This window comes from Gymnoscopelus microlampas, assembly GCF_963454915.1.
Source record: "Gymnoscopelus microlampas genome assembly, chromosome: 14".
In the NCBI taxonomy this organism is placed as follows: domain Eukaryota; kingdom Metazoa; phylum Chordata; class Actinopteri; order Myctophiformes; family Myctophidae; genus Gymnoscopelus; species Gymnoscopelus microlampas.
The window spans coordinates 18,696,879-18,712,834 of NC_139951.1; the positions used below are offsets into that span (position 1 = coordinate 18,696,879).

Consider the following 15,956-nt stretch of genomic DNA (forward strand, 5'->3'; position numbering starts at 1 on the left):
ATCACAGGAGCAGAGTCACATGTAACAGCATTGCAATAAATGGTTTTCATCTTGATGCGTATCTGACTGAATTTCAACAGAAGGCAATAGATACATTTGCATAATGAGTTACACTGAATTTTGATTGAAATAGACAACTCAGAATGTACAAATTCTGTGTAAGAAACAGCTCTTAAGTAGACAACAGAGGCTTTCAAGGACATTATAAAATCATATTATCAAAGGTCAGCAGCTGCTGGGACTGACCTTCTGAGTGTTGGTATCAGTCCAGAACACTGTCTGGCTGATGTGGTGATAGGCCACCCCTACAGAGTAACCTCTGCCCTGGGACGGGACCAGAGTTCTGAGGAAGCGGCCGTGTATATCTGCCATCATCACGTCACCCCCGTTGGTGAAGATGAGCTGTGGTATCCCAGCTGGAGAAGTGTCACAAACCTCTATGAATTATTCATGTTTCTTCTGTTACAGTAATTATGAATGCCTTGTACATGTTTCAGAAAAGGAAGATTCTGTATACGGTACATTATATTGTGCACTTTGACTTTAAAACATACATAACTTACATAACATACAGAAAATAGTATGTTGCATGAATTAGATTTTCGAGAAGCAGGATTAGATTAGGTACTGGCAAATAAAATAATGCTACAGTATGTCATGTTTGAGGGTTTACCAACTGAAATGGTTTCACATTTTCATCCTTATTGGACAAAATATTTCCTCTTACCTGTGACAGCTATCTATAGCAATATCCCTTCCTGTACCTGAAATGTTGGCCTTGCATATGTGCCCCTTCTCCAGGATGTATCCATTAGCACAGCTACAGTGATGTGTCCCAGGACGGTCTTCACATAGCTGGTCACAGATCCCCCAGATGTTACAGTCATTGTAGTCTGAGCAAAACAAACAACAACAAAAATCTTTACCTTTCTGACTACTGGATTATTATTCTTTTTTAATTGTTCTTAATAATATGGCCACTCCCCACTCATTTGGTTTGGGTTTTTTTCACTGTACATTTGCACATAATACGTAAAATTTGTCCTCGGCATCTAACCCATTAGAAGCAGTGGGCAAGTGCTATTAATACAGCTGGAGAGCAGTTAGGGGTTAATTGTCTTGCTCAGAGACACTTCGACACATAGACCTAGGCCACAGGCCGAGCTGTGGATCTTATGATTCCCAGGCTCAAATTTTGACAATAGGTTCACAGGAAATGGGGAGAGAGCTGGGGAGTGACATGCAGCAAAGGCCGTCGGGCTCGAGAGTCGAACCCGCGACACGCTGTCAGGCTGGATAACCAGCCTAGGTGCCTAGCGTAATTGGAATCTTTAATAAAATAATCACACCCAGTGTGAAGTGGGCGGTGTGGTCATCACAGTGGTCATCACAGACCCATGACTCACTTAAAAAAAAACATAAATGTGTTTTTTTTTAAGTGCATAGTCCTATTTATAGGACTATGCACATGTGTCATGTGTCTCGCTAACCAATCACAGTGCTGAATAGAGTCAGCCAATAGAGTCAGCCAATCACAGTGCAGCTAGTGGTCATCACAGTGATGGAAGCTCACTTAAAGAAAAGTATAGATTTGCATTGAATGTGTAGGGGTTAGGGGTGTACAATGGGTGGCCAATCACAGTGCAGGGTTAGGGGGGTACAATGGGTGGCCAATCACAGTGCAGCAAATGTCAATGTCCCAACCTCACATATAGGGGTGGTTTCACCGCCCAAAAATTCAGTTAAAATGAAATGAAATGTTTGATAGAAGACAGAATATAGAAGTAAACCCCCACACTCACCCACACAGGAGCGGCTGTCATTGGCTACGATGTAACCGTCGGGACAGTAGCAGGCTCCTCCCTGAGGGGAAGGATGACAGCGGTACTCACAGCTGAGGGCAGAGCACTGCTCTAGATCTGTGAGGATGGATATACAGTAGACAGTAGTCATCTAAGTCAGAGATTCTCAAAGCTTTTCATGTCAAGGACCCCCCGTGGACCACCATCTGAAAATATTTTGTGCCAGGGATCCCCATACAAGATTTGTGTTGTTTAATTAAAAAAAAAAATGAATTATTATTTATTTATTCTTTATAGCAGATCTACAAGCACACAACACATTACATCGAGCTTGTAGATCAGCTATTTTCAAATAGCCAAAGTATAAAATAGAGTTAAACTGTTTAAACTGATTATGATGCTACAGTATATTAGCTAATTTAGCTAATATAGGAGACCACCTGGAACCCCCTCAAGGACGCCTGGGGGTCCCTGGACCCCACTTTGAGAACGACTGATCTAAGTCAGTGATTCTCAATCTTTTCAGTCGCAAGGATCCCCAGTTTATGAGTCTCGCATAGCCAGACAACTATTCCACAATCTCTGAATGCTAGTCTGGAACTACACCCTTGAAAGCCAAGAAAGGAAGCTGTCATCGGTTCATCATTCAGGAAAATGTATAAAAAAAATATTGTTAAAACTCATATTTTCAAATGTACGCGCAAAGTCGAAACGGAATAATCATCATCACCACCGTCATCACCATTATCTTCTTTTTCCATTTTAGAGACTTTTTTTTCTTATGATGTTCAAAAGTTAATCATGAACCGAGTGTGGGTAAATGCAATAAATAAGGTGATAAGCAAAAGGTAAGTGCTGCTGAGATCATAAACGTTGCAATGACAGAAGATTAGTGTTCTAGTTTGAGAAACAGGAAATAATAGAGTACTTACTTGAACCCTGCAATCAACTTTATTACCCACTGAAAATGGTGCAAATGTGTTGCTTGTGTGAATAAACAATCATATGACATAAGTGTGACACGTTGAAATTCAAAAGGAGTAATGAATTACACATGATGTAATCCTCAGTGTTAATGTATCCATTTGTAACACTGAGGGATAACATGTCTGATAACTGCTGCTGTGATGCAGTGATGTCTCACCTGCACAAGAGTTATATGCAAAATAACTGTTTCTATATTTGCTATTTTAATTTTTACCATGCACCTTATGTATACTGTATATTTGACACTGGTCATATTATTTTAGGATATTTGACATGTATACCCTGTTTTCCTTGTTTCTTTCTTTCTCTATTCTTCACCCCTTTCTTCAAACCGCAAATGAGGCATGGATGACACAATTTCATCCACTTTTTAACACCTCTAAATCTGTGATGTGACAATAAAGTTTAATCTTGAAACGTTTCACTGAGGATTTTACTGTACAAGTACCACTAGTAGCAACATTTGTATCCGATTACATAATCGGGCCTTTGATCCTCGAATATGCACACACAACTTACTGCAGGTTTGCTGTGCTGTAGAGTTGGTTTCATCTGTTCCTCCGGGACAGTCGGGTTTGCTGTCACACACCTTCCCCATTGGTATACACACGGAGGATCCCGGACACCCCCACTCACCAGGGTAACAGTCTCGGGAGTTGCTATCTGAAAAATTCGGGTCACAATCCAACATTCTACCTCACTGATTCCTTGAACAGTCATTGAACATTCTCAAGTGTTTCATAAACATCCTTGTATTTAATGTTTTCCAGTCTAAATAATAACTACAATGATTCCATTGGAACAGTTTTTTTCCCCCATTGCCAGAAAAGTTACGGTTTAGCGACAATATACAGGCTGGTGAGATTCAGACAAACATGGTTTGTACAGCATGTGTTGTCAGTTCTGAAAACCTGTAGTCTTCAGAAAGCCAGTCTCTCTTACCACATCCTTTCTCATCACTGTAGTCACCACAGTCATTGAACTGGTCACACACCCAGACCTGGGGGATACAGCGACCACTGGAGCAGGTGAACTCGCTGCCACTGCAGCTCTGGTACACTGAGGACAAAATGGATACCGATAACATTCAAAACAAAATGAGCATTTAATTGATACTATTCATATTTAATGTGATCTTTTTAGCACAGATAGCGGTGAGGCTTTTTTTGATTATGGTTGGTGACTGATGACGAGCAGTCCGTCTGGCCTTCGTCTGTCCACCACTTACTTTGGTCCCAAACAACATATCTCGAAAACTACTTCCTCCTTTCCTCTAGCACCGCCCTTAGGCCAAACTTTCCACTACACAAGATATCTCAAAATCTGTTGGGCCAATTGCCATGAAACCTGCTGATGAACCCTAACTATTTGAATGATTCCATAACCTATCCTTTAGCAGCACCCTCAAAAGGGTCAAACTATATACTTTTCAAACGTCCCCTAATCCAATAGGCAGCTTCCTGAATGAACCATACTGATTATGGTGAGCTTGGGTCTTTTCTTTTCCTGTAATACCACCCTTTCTGCTCCAAACACGCAATTTCTAGTTTGGTGTATGGAGCAGCATGGGGCTGCTAGAGGGACTTTGTTTTATAGTATTGTTTATATTATTCTGTTTTAATTTATTTTATTCAATTTAAACAATGTCTTATACATTTTACTTACAAATAAAACTATTATAAACTTATTATTGGGACTACTGACAGGTATGTATGTGGAACCCCTTAACAGACGACGTCACACTGATAAGAACCAGTATGCGTGCAACCAGTATGCGCGCAATGAAACCCATTCTATCAGGTCTCGTTAGGACGCGCCTCACTAGCCAACACACAAGAGGGGGTTGGGGTGTACTGAAACCAGCGCACCCCGAAACAACAGGTTGGGAATTGATTGCGTGAAACAATCACCTGTGCGTCCAGTCCAGTCTCAATGTTAGTAAACAAATAATTGGTCTATAGCTCTGAAACATGACAGTCATGGAACCGATTTTGTTCCTGGTTTTCGATTGTTTGACATACAACTCTAACATGTACATAAACGTTCAGATTTCTAATAATAGGGGGCTTTAAAACTTCATTAGCTCAGCAAAGACTTATCGATTCAAACAAAATGAAATATAGCTAAACAAATAAAGGATTAAACAGTTGAATGGTTGTTCCATGTCGTCTTACCACAGCCTTGTTCATCACTGTTGTCTCCACAGTCGTTCCAGTGGTCGCACACAAAGGACAGAGGTATACAGTAGCCATTCGCACATTGGAACTGGTGCAGGGGGCAGTGCTGGCTCGCTGTTGAAAACAAACACACACACGCACAAGCACTACTTTTGTTTTGTTGTTCTTTGTATTATTTCCTGTCCTTGTAGTCTGATGTGTATCTACTCACTGCAGTTGGATTCATCAGAACCATCTCGGCAGTCCTGCAGTCCATTGCAGTGTTGAGAATTGTTGTAACAGGCCCCATTGGCACACGTCTTCTCTGTGCAACTTGGGTATCCTGGACAAGATCAGATTGACACAAACTGACTTAAAGGCAGTTCAGACATTCAATTGAGGCTACTCTGTAACTGCATACAGTTACAGAGTAGCTTAAATAATAGCAAAACATTACTAATCTTTAACTACTTGGACAAAAATATAACACATGATCAATGTAAAAATCGAATCAACAACAACACATTGTAAGCGAATCAAGCGATTATTATGTTGCTCACTGTCATCTCCTGCTGGGGTGAGGGGTGCACTGCAATACAATACAAAACATTATGTTCAAAGCTGAATTCTTGTAAAAAGTTAAAGGGGAAAGTCTACTGCTTTGTTATCTCTTTAAAAAGACTGAAAGACAAGGATGAACAAAGTATCTGTCTCTGGTGTTAAGGACACAAGGACACAGGACAGGAATGTTTATTCGAACAAAAGAGGTTGTAAAACCATTTCTGATAGCATGTTTGTCATTTGGTAAAAGTTAATAATCTTGCTTGAGTATGAAAAAAATAGAAGCAGCACTGTTTGACTTTGAGTTCAGTTTGCATAATATAGATTGCGGTTTTGGTTAACATTGCTTTAAAGAAGAGTAATGCTAGATATTCTGGTCACACTTATTTCACAATGGCCAGCGTTTTACTCTGTACATTGGTTCATCAATAGTATTCTATTTATACAATAAATAATATAGGCCTACTTTGTAAAAATCGAATCATGCGGATCTCAGGATCCACACGGGAACATTGGAATGTATTCAATGTAGATCTTGGATTTCATGTGGCCAGCCTGTGATGTTAGTCATCTACAGTATGTCTGTGATGTCACTTGTCTACGACATAGCCTATATCTCAAATTTGGGCAAGGTCTCATCCCACTCAGAGTGACATCTATTATAATTTGGACATTATAGATATAATGATATGTGGGATTGTCAGTCTGATATTGTAATAAAACAATTAATTAAAAAATAAATAGCCTAATAAAAACAAATCTGACGGGAATATCACAGTACAGACGGTTTATTGGAACCCTCAATTGATCATTTTGTGTGCAAACCTTCAAAATCTTTGTACTGTGTGAATTCATAAACAAATTGATCATCAATGGTTCTTAATGTCTTACTGCAGTTGCTCTCATCTGAGCTGTCCAGGCAGTCATTCACATGGTCACATTTGTACTGGTTGGGAATGCACTGGCCCTCTTGACAAGTGAACTGGTCTGGACTGCATGTCCGTCCTCCTGAATCAGGAAGATGAGGAATATGTTTATTTTTTATCAAATCAAATACAAATAAAGCACATTTAAAAAACAACTCCTGTTGTTCAAAATGCTGAACATAACAACATAAACAATGAGTCATACAGCACAAATGGACAATCAGCAATAAAACTAATAAACCATTATAAATAAATAAAAACTATAAAATACAGCCAAATCAACCATAGTTTGAAATGTTTGGAACGGGGGAGTCTGGTGCAACACTCAGGTCCTGGACCTGGTGAGAGGGGCCCGGCCAGGAGGCCATCCACAGAGCCTAGTCCCTCCACTTGCCAGAGCCTCTCCTCTCCCCCAGCCCCGGCAGAGTAGTTCCGGAGAAGCGGATTGAGTGGCCCTGTCTTGCCCTAAGAGGACTGACCGTGGGTAGCTACTGGGACGTAAGTCGGGGGCTTGATCAACCCCGGCTGGGCGAGGGTGTATGTTGCGAGACCAGAAACACCCGTTGACCCCAGGCTACAACATTGATGATAAGTCCCAGTTGCATCCATGTGATGTTTTTCTTTATAGTTTGTGCCAGCAAAGGCGCGGTCACCCTGCCCTGAGCTTGAGCTTATTCTCGGGGCAGCTAGCAGCCACAAGTCAGCTAACCTGAGGGACCTAGAAGTAGTAGGAGAGGTTAAAAGGTCAGCAATGTAAGAGGGGCCAAGACAATTTAAACCTTTGTAAATTAATAGGATAATCTTAAAATGGATTCTAAACAATGCTAGCAGCCGGTGGTGAGAGGCCAGGATAGCATATTCTCTTCCTGGTACCAGTAGTTTGGCTGCTGTGTTTTGGACCAGGCAGGATATGAATGACTGGCTAATCCCAGTGTAGGGAATTGTAATAATCCAAACAGGGTGTTATGAGGGTGTGGATGACTATCTCAAGGTCTTGGATGGAGAGAAATGGCTTGATTTTGGCAATTCAAAGACATTTAAAAGGCATTTAAAAAGCATAAAACATAGGAATAGGAAAACAATTATAATAACATATATATATAATATATAGACCAAAATAACATAATAACAATATTCAAAAGAAACAAGTGTAAGCTGATATTTCTTTGTAAAAGTCAGTGGAGAACATAAAGCTTTTCAACCTGGATGTATGAGAATTTGTGGAATTCAGCTTTCGTAAGTTAGAACTTTATCAGAGCTGCATTTTTTAAGAGCTGAACCTCTGTCTGATAGCTTTTTTGGGGTGACCTGAGAGAAGACTATTATAGTAGTCTAACCTGCTGGAGATAAAACATGGTTGAGCTGGATTAACTGACTTGAGCATCACAAACATAAAGACAAGAAGAAGACAGCAAGCAGCTTGTTGCATCGCAAATACAACATAAAAAGTGCAGTAGTACATAAGAAGTGTTAACTTTATAGGTCATAGGTGCTAGTCGTAGGTCATGCTCAAAACAAGTTAGGATGTGAAATGGCACAATAAAGAGCCGACTATTTGCTGTAGTTTGCAGATGAGAATGTTCTTAAACAAATCACAGTTATTTATAACAATGGGTATTGTTACTCACTGTCTTAAGCTTTGTTTTTTGTTATCTAAAAAAATAAATAATAGAATTTTCTTTTTACCACAGGTCCTCTGTTCGTCTGAGCCGTCAATGCAGTCTTCCTCCCCATCACAGACAAAGTCCAAGGAGATGCACTCACCGCTCGTCACACACTTAAACTGCTGCGAGGTACACGATGGAGGCACTGCCACAGAAAACACATTGAAAACAGTTTATAGTCTTTACGTTGATCCTGAACATTTGAGGGTTTGACGGTTTTTTAAGTCCTTTTTAAGATTTAGGGACAAAATGCCTTAGATCTCAGGTTACAGTAGTTAGGCTACTACAATAACTGTTATAGGGATTTATGAATTTGTTATGGTCTGTGTTGCTTTGAATTAAGCATGGTTTATACTTAATATACCAGCTATACCAGCTCAAGGGCCTTGTGGTTAATGTCCACCATGAGATTGGGAGGGCGGGGTTCATTCCCCGGCAGAGTCATACCAAAGACTATATAAATGGTACCCAATGCCTCCCTGCTTGGCACTCAGCATCAAGGATTGTGGTTTAGTGCCTGCGACATACTAACATCATGTCCAGGCACTGTTACAACACTTGGGGCACAGCATTTGGGTGGGTGACCGTGACGCCATTATAAAATGGATCATTAATTAAACATTAGATCATTGGAGACCAGGCAGCCAATGGCGGTGGGAATACTCACGACAGTTGAGTTCATCAGAGTCGTCTGTGCAGTCTTTAGTCCCATCACATCGCCAGTCGATGTCAATGCACTGTCCACTGGTGCACTGAAACTCCCCATCATCACACCCTTTTTGGAGAATGGATGCATGGATGTATGAGCGTACGGTAAAGTAAAGCAGTAGTTCTCAAACATTTTCATGTCAAGGACCCCCAACTTTATGAATTGTCCTGCAGACATCTGAAAATATTTTGTGCCAGCGCCAGTTTTATAAAATGGCTGAACTCTCTGATCAGCTATTTTCAAATCGCCACTGTATAAGGTTAAAGTGGATTTTACTGTGTAGATAGATTGATAGACTTTCTTGAATAAAGTAAATGGGGCAGAGAGTTCACAGATCACCTTAGAAAGACACACAGTAGCCACACTACATACTGAGTGTATTAATTGCTGACATTCATTGTCACTGAATTGAAAATATTGCTTTATTACTTCCTTGAGAAATGATTTATCATGTTTATGACAGTAGTAGCGACTGGTTTTGTCTGAGGTGTTCAACATTTGAACCTTATACATGTGACTGAGCCTTTAAACTATAGTTAATTCTTGACCATGAAAGAACAGCTCATGCTTTGACCTTGCACCAATCAGCCGAAGTAGACATAATGGCCTCTATTGGGTCAGTGGTTCTGAAAGTGGGATCCTGGGTTCCAGGGTGTCCCCAGTTAAATGAGGAACTGTTTAATTTCACTATTATTTCCCTGGCTAGAAGTTAGCCAAATAAGAGAATGTGATGAATAAGAAATACTATTTACATCATATGTTTCGTGTTATCTCCCCTGTATAGACAGTTGAATTCTGTACTGAATCTACAGTAATCTAACAATAAACATCTTCTGTTATGTGTGGGTCCCCCTCTGGCACAAAATCTTTTCAAATGGGGGCGTCCACGCCCTAATACGCATCAATTTGGTCCTTGACATGTTTGAGAACAACTGCTCATTCAATAAAGAGATCAGGGAAAACTGCACTTAATATATTTATATTGAAACTTAAATAATAAGTGAGGTTAGAAGTAAAATAATATATTTAAAATGTGTTGCTTGTTTAAAAGCATAACACATATGTGGTTCACTAATGAGCAACGCATACTGTATAAGCAATGAAAAATGTCACTACCAAAATAATACAATAAACGAGGTAGTCATAAAGATATGTAATAATATGAGTTGTACAGTTATATCAGTAATCATTTTATCGGAGCAGGTGTCATAGTTTTACATCGAATTTAGGATTGAAAAAAAAATCTGATTAGAACACAACAATGATAAATTCATAAACAAATTATGCAAAACCAATTGTGCAATACACAACATTATAAAGACTAATCCATATAACATTGTTTAAAAAGCCTACAAACCTTGAACAAGATGAATCCCTTGGGAGAGTAATAGAATAGATAAAATATTAAGACCTATAAGGTCCATTACTGAATGTCCAAGCTTTCTCCTCAATGAATGCCCGGGGTTTAGTCTGACAAAATGCATACAATCATGCTAAATATGCACCATGAGTCCCTTTACATCCACAAGAACTCAATGAATGATGATGCCTTCAGGAGCAAGAAGTCTACCCTTAAGTCCAATTATGCATGAAACACAAGAATACAGCTTTTTATGGGTCTTGTCTTTTACATAAACTTCATCTAAGATTAACTTTTACCAGTCGGGATGTATGCTACATCAGCAAGAAATCACCACTGGTCATAAAGGAATGTAACTCTTCCTCTGAAAAGGAAACCTAGCTCATACTATTCATAGTAATCTTTTTAATATGTATTTATTGATTTGAAAAGTACATTTTATTTTTATTTTTTTTGGGGTGCCCTTACATCTACCCCCCCACCTCCGGTCCAACATACAACATACAACAAGCAAAAGAATCTCCCCCCCAAAATGTATAATTTAATTATTTATTTATTTTTTCATAGAATAGATTACCTGTTGCACCCCTAAACACATTATTTTAATCTAACATTAAATACCTTGTTCTACCCATAGACTGTAAAAAGGGTTCTACAGAAAATATACCCTGTTCTCCAAATACCACCAAAACAAAATAGATGATCTACAAGCAAGAATTGTGCTTATGACATGCCCAAAATAGTGACACCAGGATAAAAGTGTTTCACTATGAAGAAGAAGAAGAAAAAAAAGGCACTATTAAATGAACAATTAATCATTTACTGTGCATGTGGGTGGGTGAAAGACAGGGGCTGGGCTGGCACATGAACTAGAATTGAACACAAAGTAATTGGAATCCCGGGATTACTCGCCATAATCACCACCCTCTAACCATGACAAATTCCTTTGGGAACTGCCATTTTTTAGTTTTAACTATAACCACAATTTTCTTTCTCAACAACCTCTAAATAACTATGTGCACTACTGACCTTCAGGTCAAAATACTTGTCAGATCCAGTGTCTAGGTGAGACAAAACCTTTTACATGATCTAAATGTCTCAATAGATGAGCAGGGAGACAAAATACAACAACCCAAATTGTATAAGTTATATTGTATTAACATACTCTACCATACAGATTGGACAACATTAATTGTATTCATTAAAAAAAAAGTTAGTGCCACTTTAAGATCACATTTCATCTTGTTTAACTATGCATAAACACCTTACTTAAATGTGGAAATGATTTCAGGGACACATGAATATGAGACGAAATGCTCCCGAAAATTCTTCTTCTTCTTTAGTAAAGACATACTAGAAATACACTTATAAAATGTAATACCAATTATTCTCAGGTACTGCTGGTTTCATAATGTAGTGTTTGCACCAGTAGATCCAATGATTCAATTCAGTGATTCACTGCCAAATTCTTTGTTCTTTGTATACTTGGGCTACTGCTTTGAAAAGTAAACAGACAATAGCTAAAATACGGTAGAACTAAAAGCTCACAACGTGTTACATCACGTTTGTAAGCTTTTAGATTATTATTTAATCATAATATCATTATTTTCAAAATTTGGGAACATCTTTTAAAATGTTTGACAATGACATGCCCAAAATAGGACTGAAAATGGTTAAACTGGCACAATAATATTATCTTAACAATGTTCTTAGATCCTGGCATATCCTTTTTTTTGTACGCTTGTTGCATAACTATAAGAACTTGATTTGATTGAATCATTGATGGAATGATGGCCTAGGTATGTGGGGGTGGAGTATCTTGAGATATCACTATAAATGGTGATCACTCACACCTGCTGTATAGCACCTGAGAAAGCATTAATCAAAATGCGCTGTGCATACTGCATCAATAAAGCAAGTCATCCTGCATTTGAGGACTGTGCGGTCCGTTCTTTTGAAGGTTACTTTGTCTGGATCATTGTCTGGGCATAATAACAAATGGGTGATATATTCTATCTAAAAAGTAATTAAAAACTATAATCTCTATAGGTAAAGGTAATTACTTTACATAGGTGACCAATGAATTGCCTGTTACATATGTTTATGTGAGTGGTTCCATCATTCAGTGTAACACTTTTGTCATTCAGTGTAACAAAGGTTTCACAATAGTAGCATTGTTATACCTTCTTTTAACTAGTTTACAACATTTCAGTACAAATGTATTGCAAGCAATTATATTTAACTGTTGTATGAGCAATATGATAACTATAATATTATCATTTTTTAAGTAACTGTATCCCTTCCAACAGGTTACTAAATATAGCCTACAGGTCATCTACCCCTATTCACAGTTTATAGGAAGGTGTAAGTAGTCTAATCCAAATGAGTTTGCAGCAGAAATTCAAAATTTCAAGTCAAATTACAACAATTTATCTATGTATAATCACTGGATCATTACTCAGGTGTTTAACAAACTATTTACTTACTGACAGTGCCACAACAGGAGAAACAAACAATCAAAGGGGATTTCTTAGCTCTCACTACATGCTCTCAATCAACCTAATTATATCCTACTTCCTGAAGTTAACATGTGACCACCTCACAAAATAAATGTCCTGCTTCCTGGAGTTCACCTGTGACCACCACACAACCCTTTCATTAAGAGTGACATAGCATTGTTTGAAGAAGTAATGTTAGAATATGTGCAGTTGCTCAGAGGTAGTGTAAAATACTCAAATATGCATACATGAAAATGTTTCAACAAGTGAATTTGAACCAACAACCATCATTATGTATTGCTTTTTAACCACTGTAAAGTGATAAGCTGCTGAAGATTTCTCTTTGATCATCTAATTTAAGTTTAATCGAGAAAATACCAATGTACACGGTATACAATAATGATAATAATGGATTTTGTTTATAATGCGCTTTACATTTGTAAAAATCTCAAAGTGCTACAATAGGCAGTTGCATAAAATGAAACATCACACCATTAAAAACATCTGAGAAAAGGAAACAAAACAATTAAAACATGGGGGCATAAAGCCTAGAGGTAAAACCAGTGTAGCTAAACAAGTGTTTTGTTAAAAAGGTAGGTCTTTAGTCCTCTCTTAAAGGAATCAACCGACTGTGGTGCTCTCAGGTGGACAGGGAGGGCGTTCAGTTGGGGGGTGGCCGAGCAGAAATACAACACATCAAATCAACAATCAATTATAGGTAGAGCCCCATACTTGAACTTGAACTGCATTCTGTTTTGTTTTTAACTATTCCAATGACTCAGGGATAACCAGTTAATTAAACTGCATTCAACCACTTCCATTTCATGTATTTATTGCAAGAAACAGCAATAAATTCATTCCAAACACACACGCACGCACGCACAGAAATAATAGAACACACCATGAAGACAGATCATAACAGACCTTTGATGACCCACAATCATACATTGATAAAGGGAAAATTCAAATTGAGCCACTGAAACAAAAGTACTTCAGAATTAGACAAAAACCTGTTATGCCTCATCATAAACTGAAGTTATGCCTCATAATAAACTCATCATGAGTCTCAGAGGAAAATGTTATGAATGCCTTCTAAAAGAAATGCATCTGTATAGATTCATAATGTATACTGTTATGTCATAATGAATCTGTATTTAAATATTTTCAGCTCATGCTTTGGTCAAGCACCTTAGCGTCTATAAGTATATCATGCACAGTATACATACATTGCTGCTATGCTCAGGCACCTTAGTTTGTTTCTTATCTCAGGTACTTTGTAAATATGTAGATAACTTGTTTTTGGCCTTCTATTGTTCTCTTGTTCGATCTCTTCCCATTTGCCCCCTACCCCTCTTCTTCTTCTTCTTCTCTCTCCCCACTCTTCTTTCTACGGAATTTAACGTTGCGATGGGAGTGATGTACAAAAACGAATTTCACCCACTTTTTACCTTGTAAACCTGTGATGTGACAATAAAACTGATTCTGATTCTGATTCTGATTCTGATTCAAAGCATAGACCTGTAGTAGCCTAGGTGCAAAAATTATCAAGACACGCGGACGGACGGACACACGGACGGACGGACAGGGTGCAAAACATACTCTCGCCATTCCGTTCGGCCTGGCGGAGACAATGAAGGTGACATTCACTGTGTTTTCACAGCATACAATTTGATGAGCAAAAGCAGCTGAAAGTATACATTTTGATTTACTGTATGTTCTAGGTTGTAGTCTTAGGTTTATTAGTATCTACATATGAGAGAGGTACAATGAAACACATATGCATTACAAGAATAAAAAGAAAACAAACCACAAAAGCATCTTAATAGTCTAACAAATATAAATAAAATAAATAACATCAGTTAAAACATTTGCCAGGTCCTACCAGTCTGATACTATGTCTTTAATTGTGGTTGTGTCATGTAGTGCCAGCATGATGTCAACTATACAGGATCTGGCACAAACACTTAACTGAAACAGACTCAAAGATAAAGTTATTACCTTCAGCTGTGTTTACTGTACCTGTCAAAATGTCTGATGTGGAATTGATTTGATTGAATACTTTATTAGCAGTTTGAAAACAGTACGGCAGTACAAAAAAAAACTAAAAAGAAAACTAAGAATTAATTTGTTTTTTGATGGGTAAATGTGTCATGCTTCGGTTCAGTGTTTGTGTAAACCTATTAATTGAGTCTCCTTCCATCATCGTGTATGTAGAGAGGGTTGGTCTGACCATGGCTCTGCTCACGATTTGGAGCATACAGTGTCGTCTGGCTGCCATTCTGCGTGTATGGGCTCCTCATTTCGTACATCCGCTACAATGCAAAACATTATATCTTAAGTAATTGTTTGACTAATTACAATACATTTTATTTTAGTGTAATGAACCGTTTCTTTAATACATCCATAATTGTACATTGTGCATAATGTGCATGTACGTAGATTTGACTGAGCCTGGTTCTACTCACCGCGTTACCGCCTGTGGGGACATGGTTGCTTGCGGTCATCTCCAGGTTGGTGTCACGATTCGTAGCTGTGGCCCGTGGGATCCTGGGATATGCCTTCCATTGACAAAGAGATCAAATCAGACACGTACACTCACCCACAAGCATAGGCCCTCATCCACAAACACACACACACTCGCCCATGGGCATAGGCCCTCATTCACGCATGCACACGCCCGCCCGCCCGCCCGCCCACCCACCCACCCACCCACACACACACACACACACACACACACACACACACACACACACACACACACACACACGCAATGGGCTCTACAATAACTGAGCCAGACACAACCACTCACCCATGTGCATAGGTCCTCACTCAGACACACACTCACCAAGTTACTGCCTGTGGGGACAAGGTTTTGCCTGCTGTTGCTTGCGGTCATCTCCTGGTTGGTGTCACAATTCTTAGCTGTGGCCCGTGGCATCCTGAGTAGTCCAGCACCTGCTAATGCCTTGATTCCATTGACAAAGAGATGAAATCAGACACATACTGTACATTCACCCACAAGCATAGGCCCTCATTCACACACGCACGCACGCACGCACGCACGCGCGCACGCGCGCACGCGCGCGCGCAATAGGCTCTACATTAACTGAGACAGACACACACACAACACAACCAACCACTCACCCACGTGCATAGGTCCTCACTCAGACACACTCACCAAGTTACTGCCTGTGGGAACAGGGATTTGCCTGCTGTTGCTTGCGGTCATCTCCAGGTTGGTGTCACGATTCGAAGCTGTGGCCCGTGGGAGTCTGGGAAATGCCTTGATTCCA

The 15,956-nt window shown here is 39.2% G+C and overlaps 1 protein-coding gene across 1 annotated transcript in view; it reads right to left on the minus strand.

Moving 5' to 3' along the window:
- lrp2b (low density lipoprotein receptor-related protein 2b) overlaps positions 1–15,601 on the minus strand; it is a gene marked incomplete at both ends in the record, with an annotated part of 75,901 nt that extends 60,300 nt beyond the window's left edge. Inside the window, 13 exons of the mRNA XM_084078221.1 lie at positions 247–416; positions 765–893; positions 1,803–1,919; positions 3,309–3,452; positions 3,732–3,848; positions 4,964–5,080; positions 5,178–5,288; positions 6,398–6,514; positions 8,119–8,241; positions 8,767–8,871; positions 14,894–14,975; positions 15,129–15,221; positions 15,509–15,601. Of these exons, the coding sequence (XP_083934347.1) occupies positions 247–416; positions 765–893; positions 1,803–1,919; positions 3,309–3,452; positions 3,732–3,848; positions 4,964–5,080; positions 5,178–5,288; positions 6,398–6,514; positions 8,119–8,241; positions 8,767–8,871; positions 14,894–14,975; positions 15,129–15,221; positions 15,509–15,601 (1,518 nt within the window). The remainder of the gene's footprint in view (positions 1–246; positions 417–764; positions 894–1,802; positions 1,920–3,308; positions 3,453–3,731; positions 3,849–4,963; positions 5,081–5,177; positions 5,289–6,397; positions 6,515–8,118; positions 8,242–8,766; positions 8,872–14,893; positions 14,976–15,128; positions 15,222–15,508) is intronic.
- Positions 15,602–15,956: the final 355 nt, after the last annotated feature.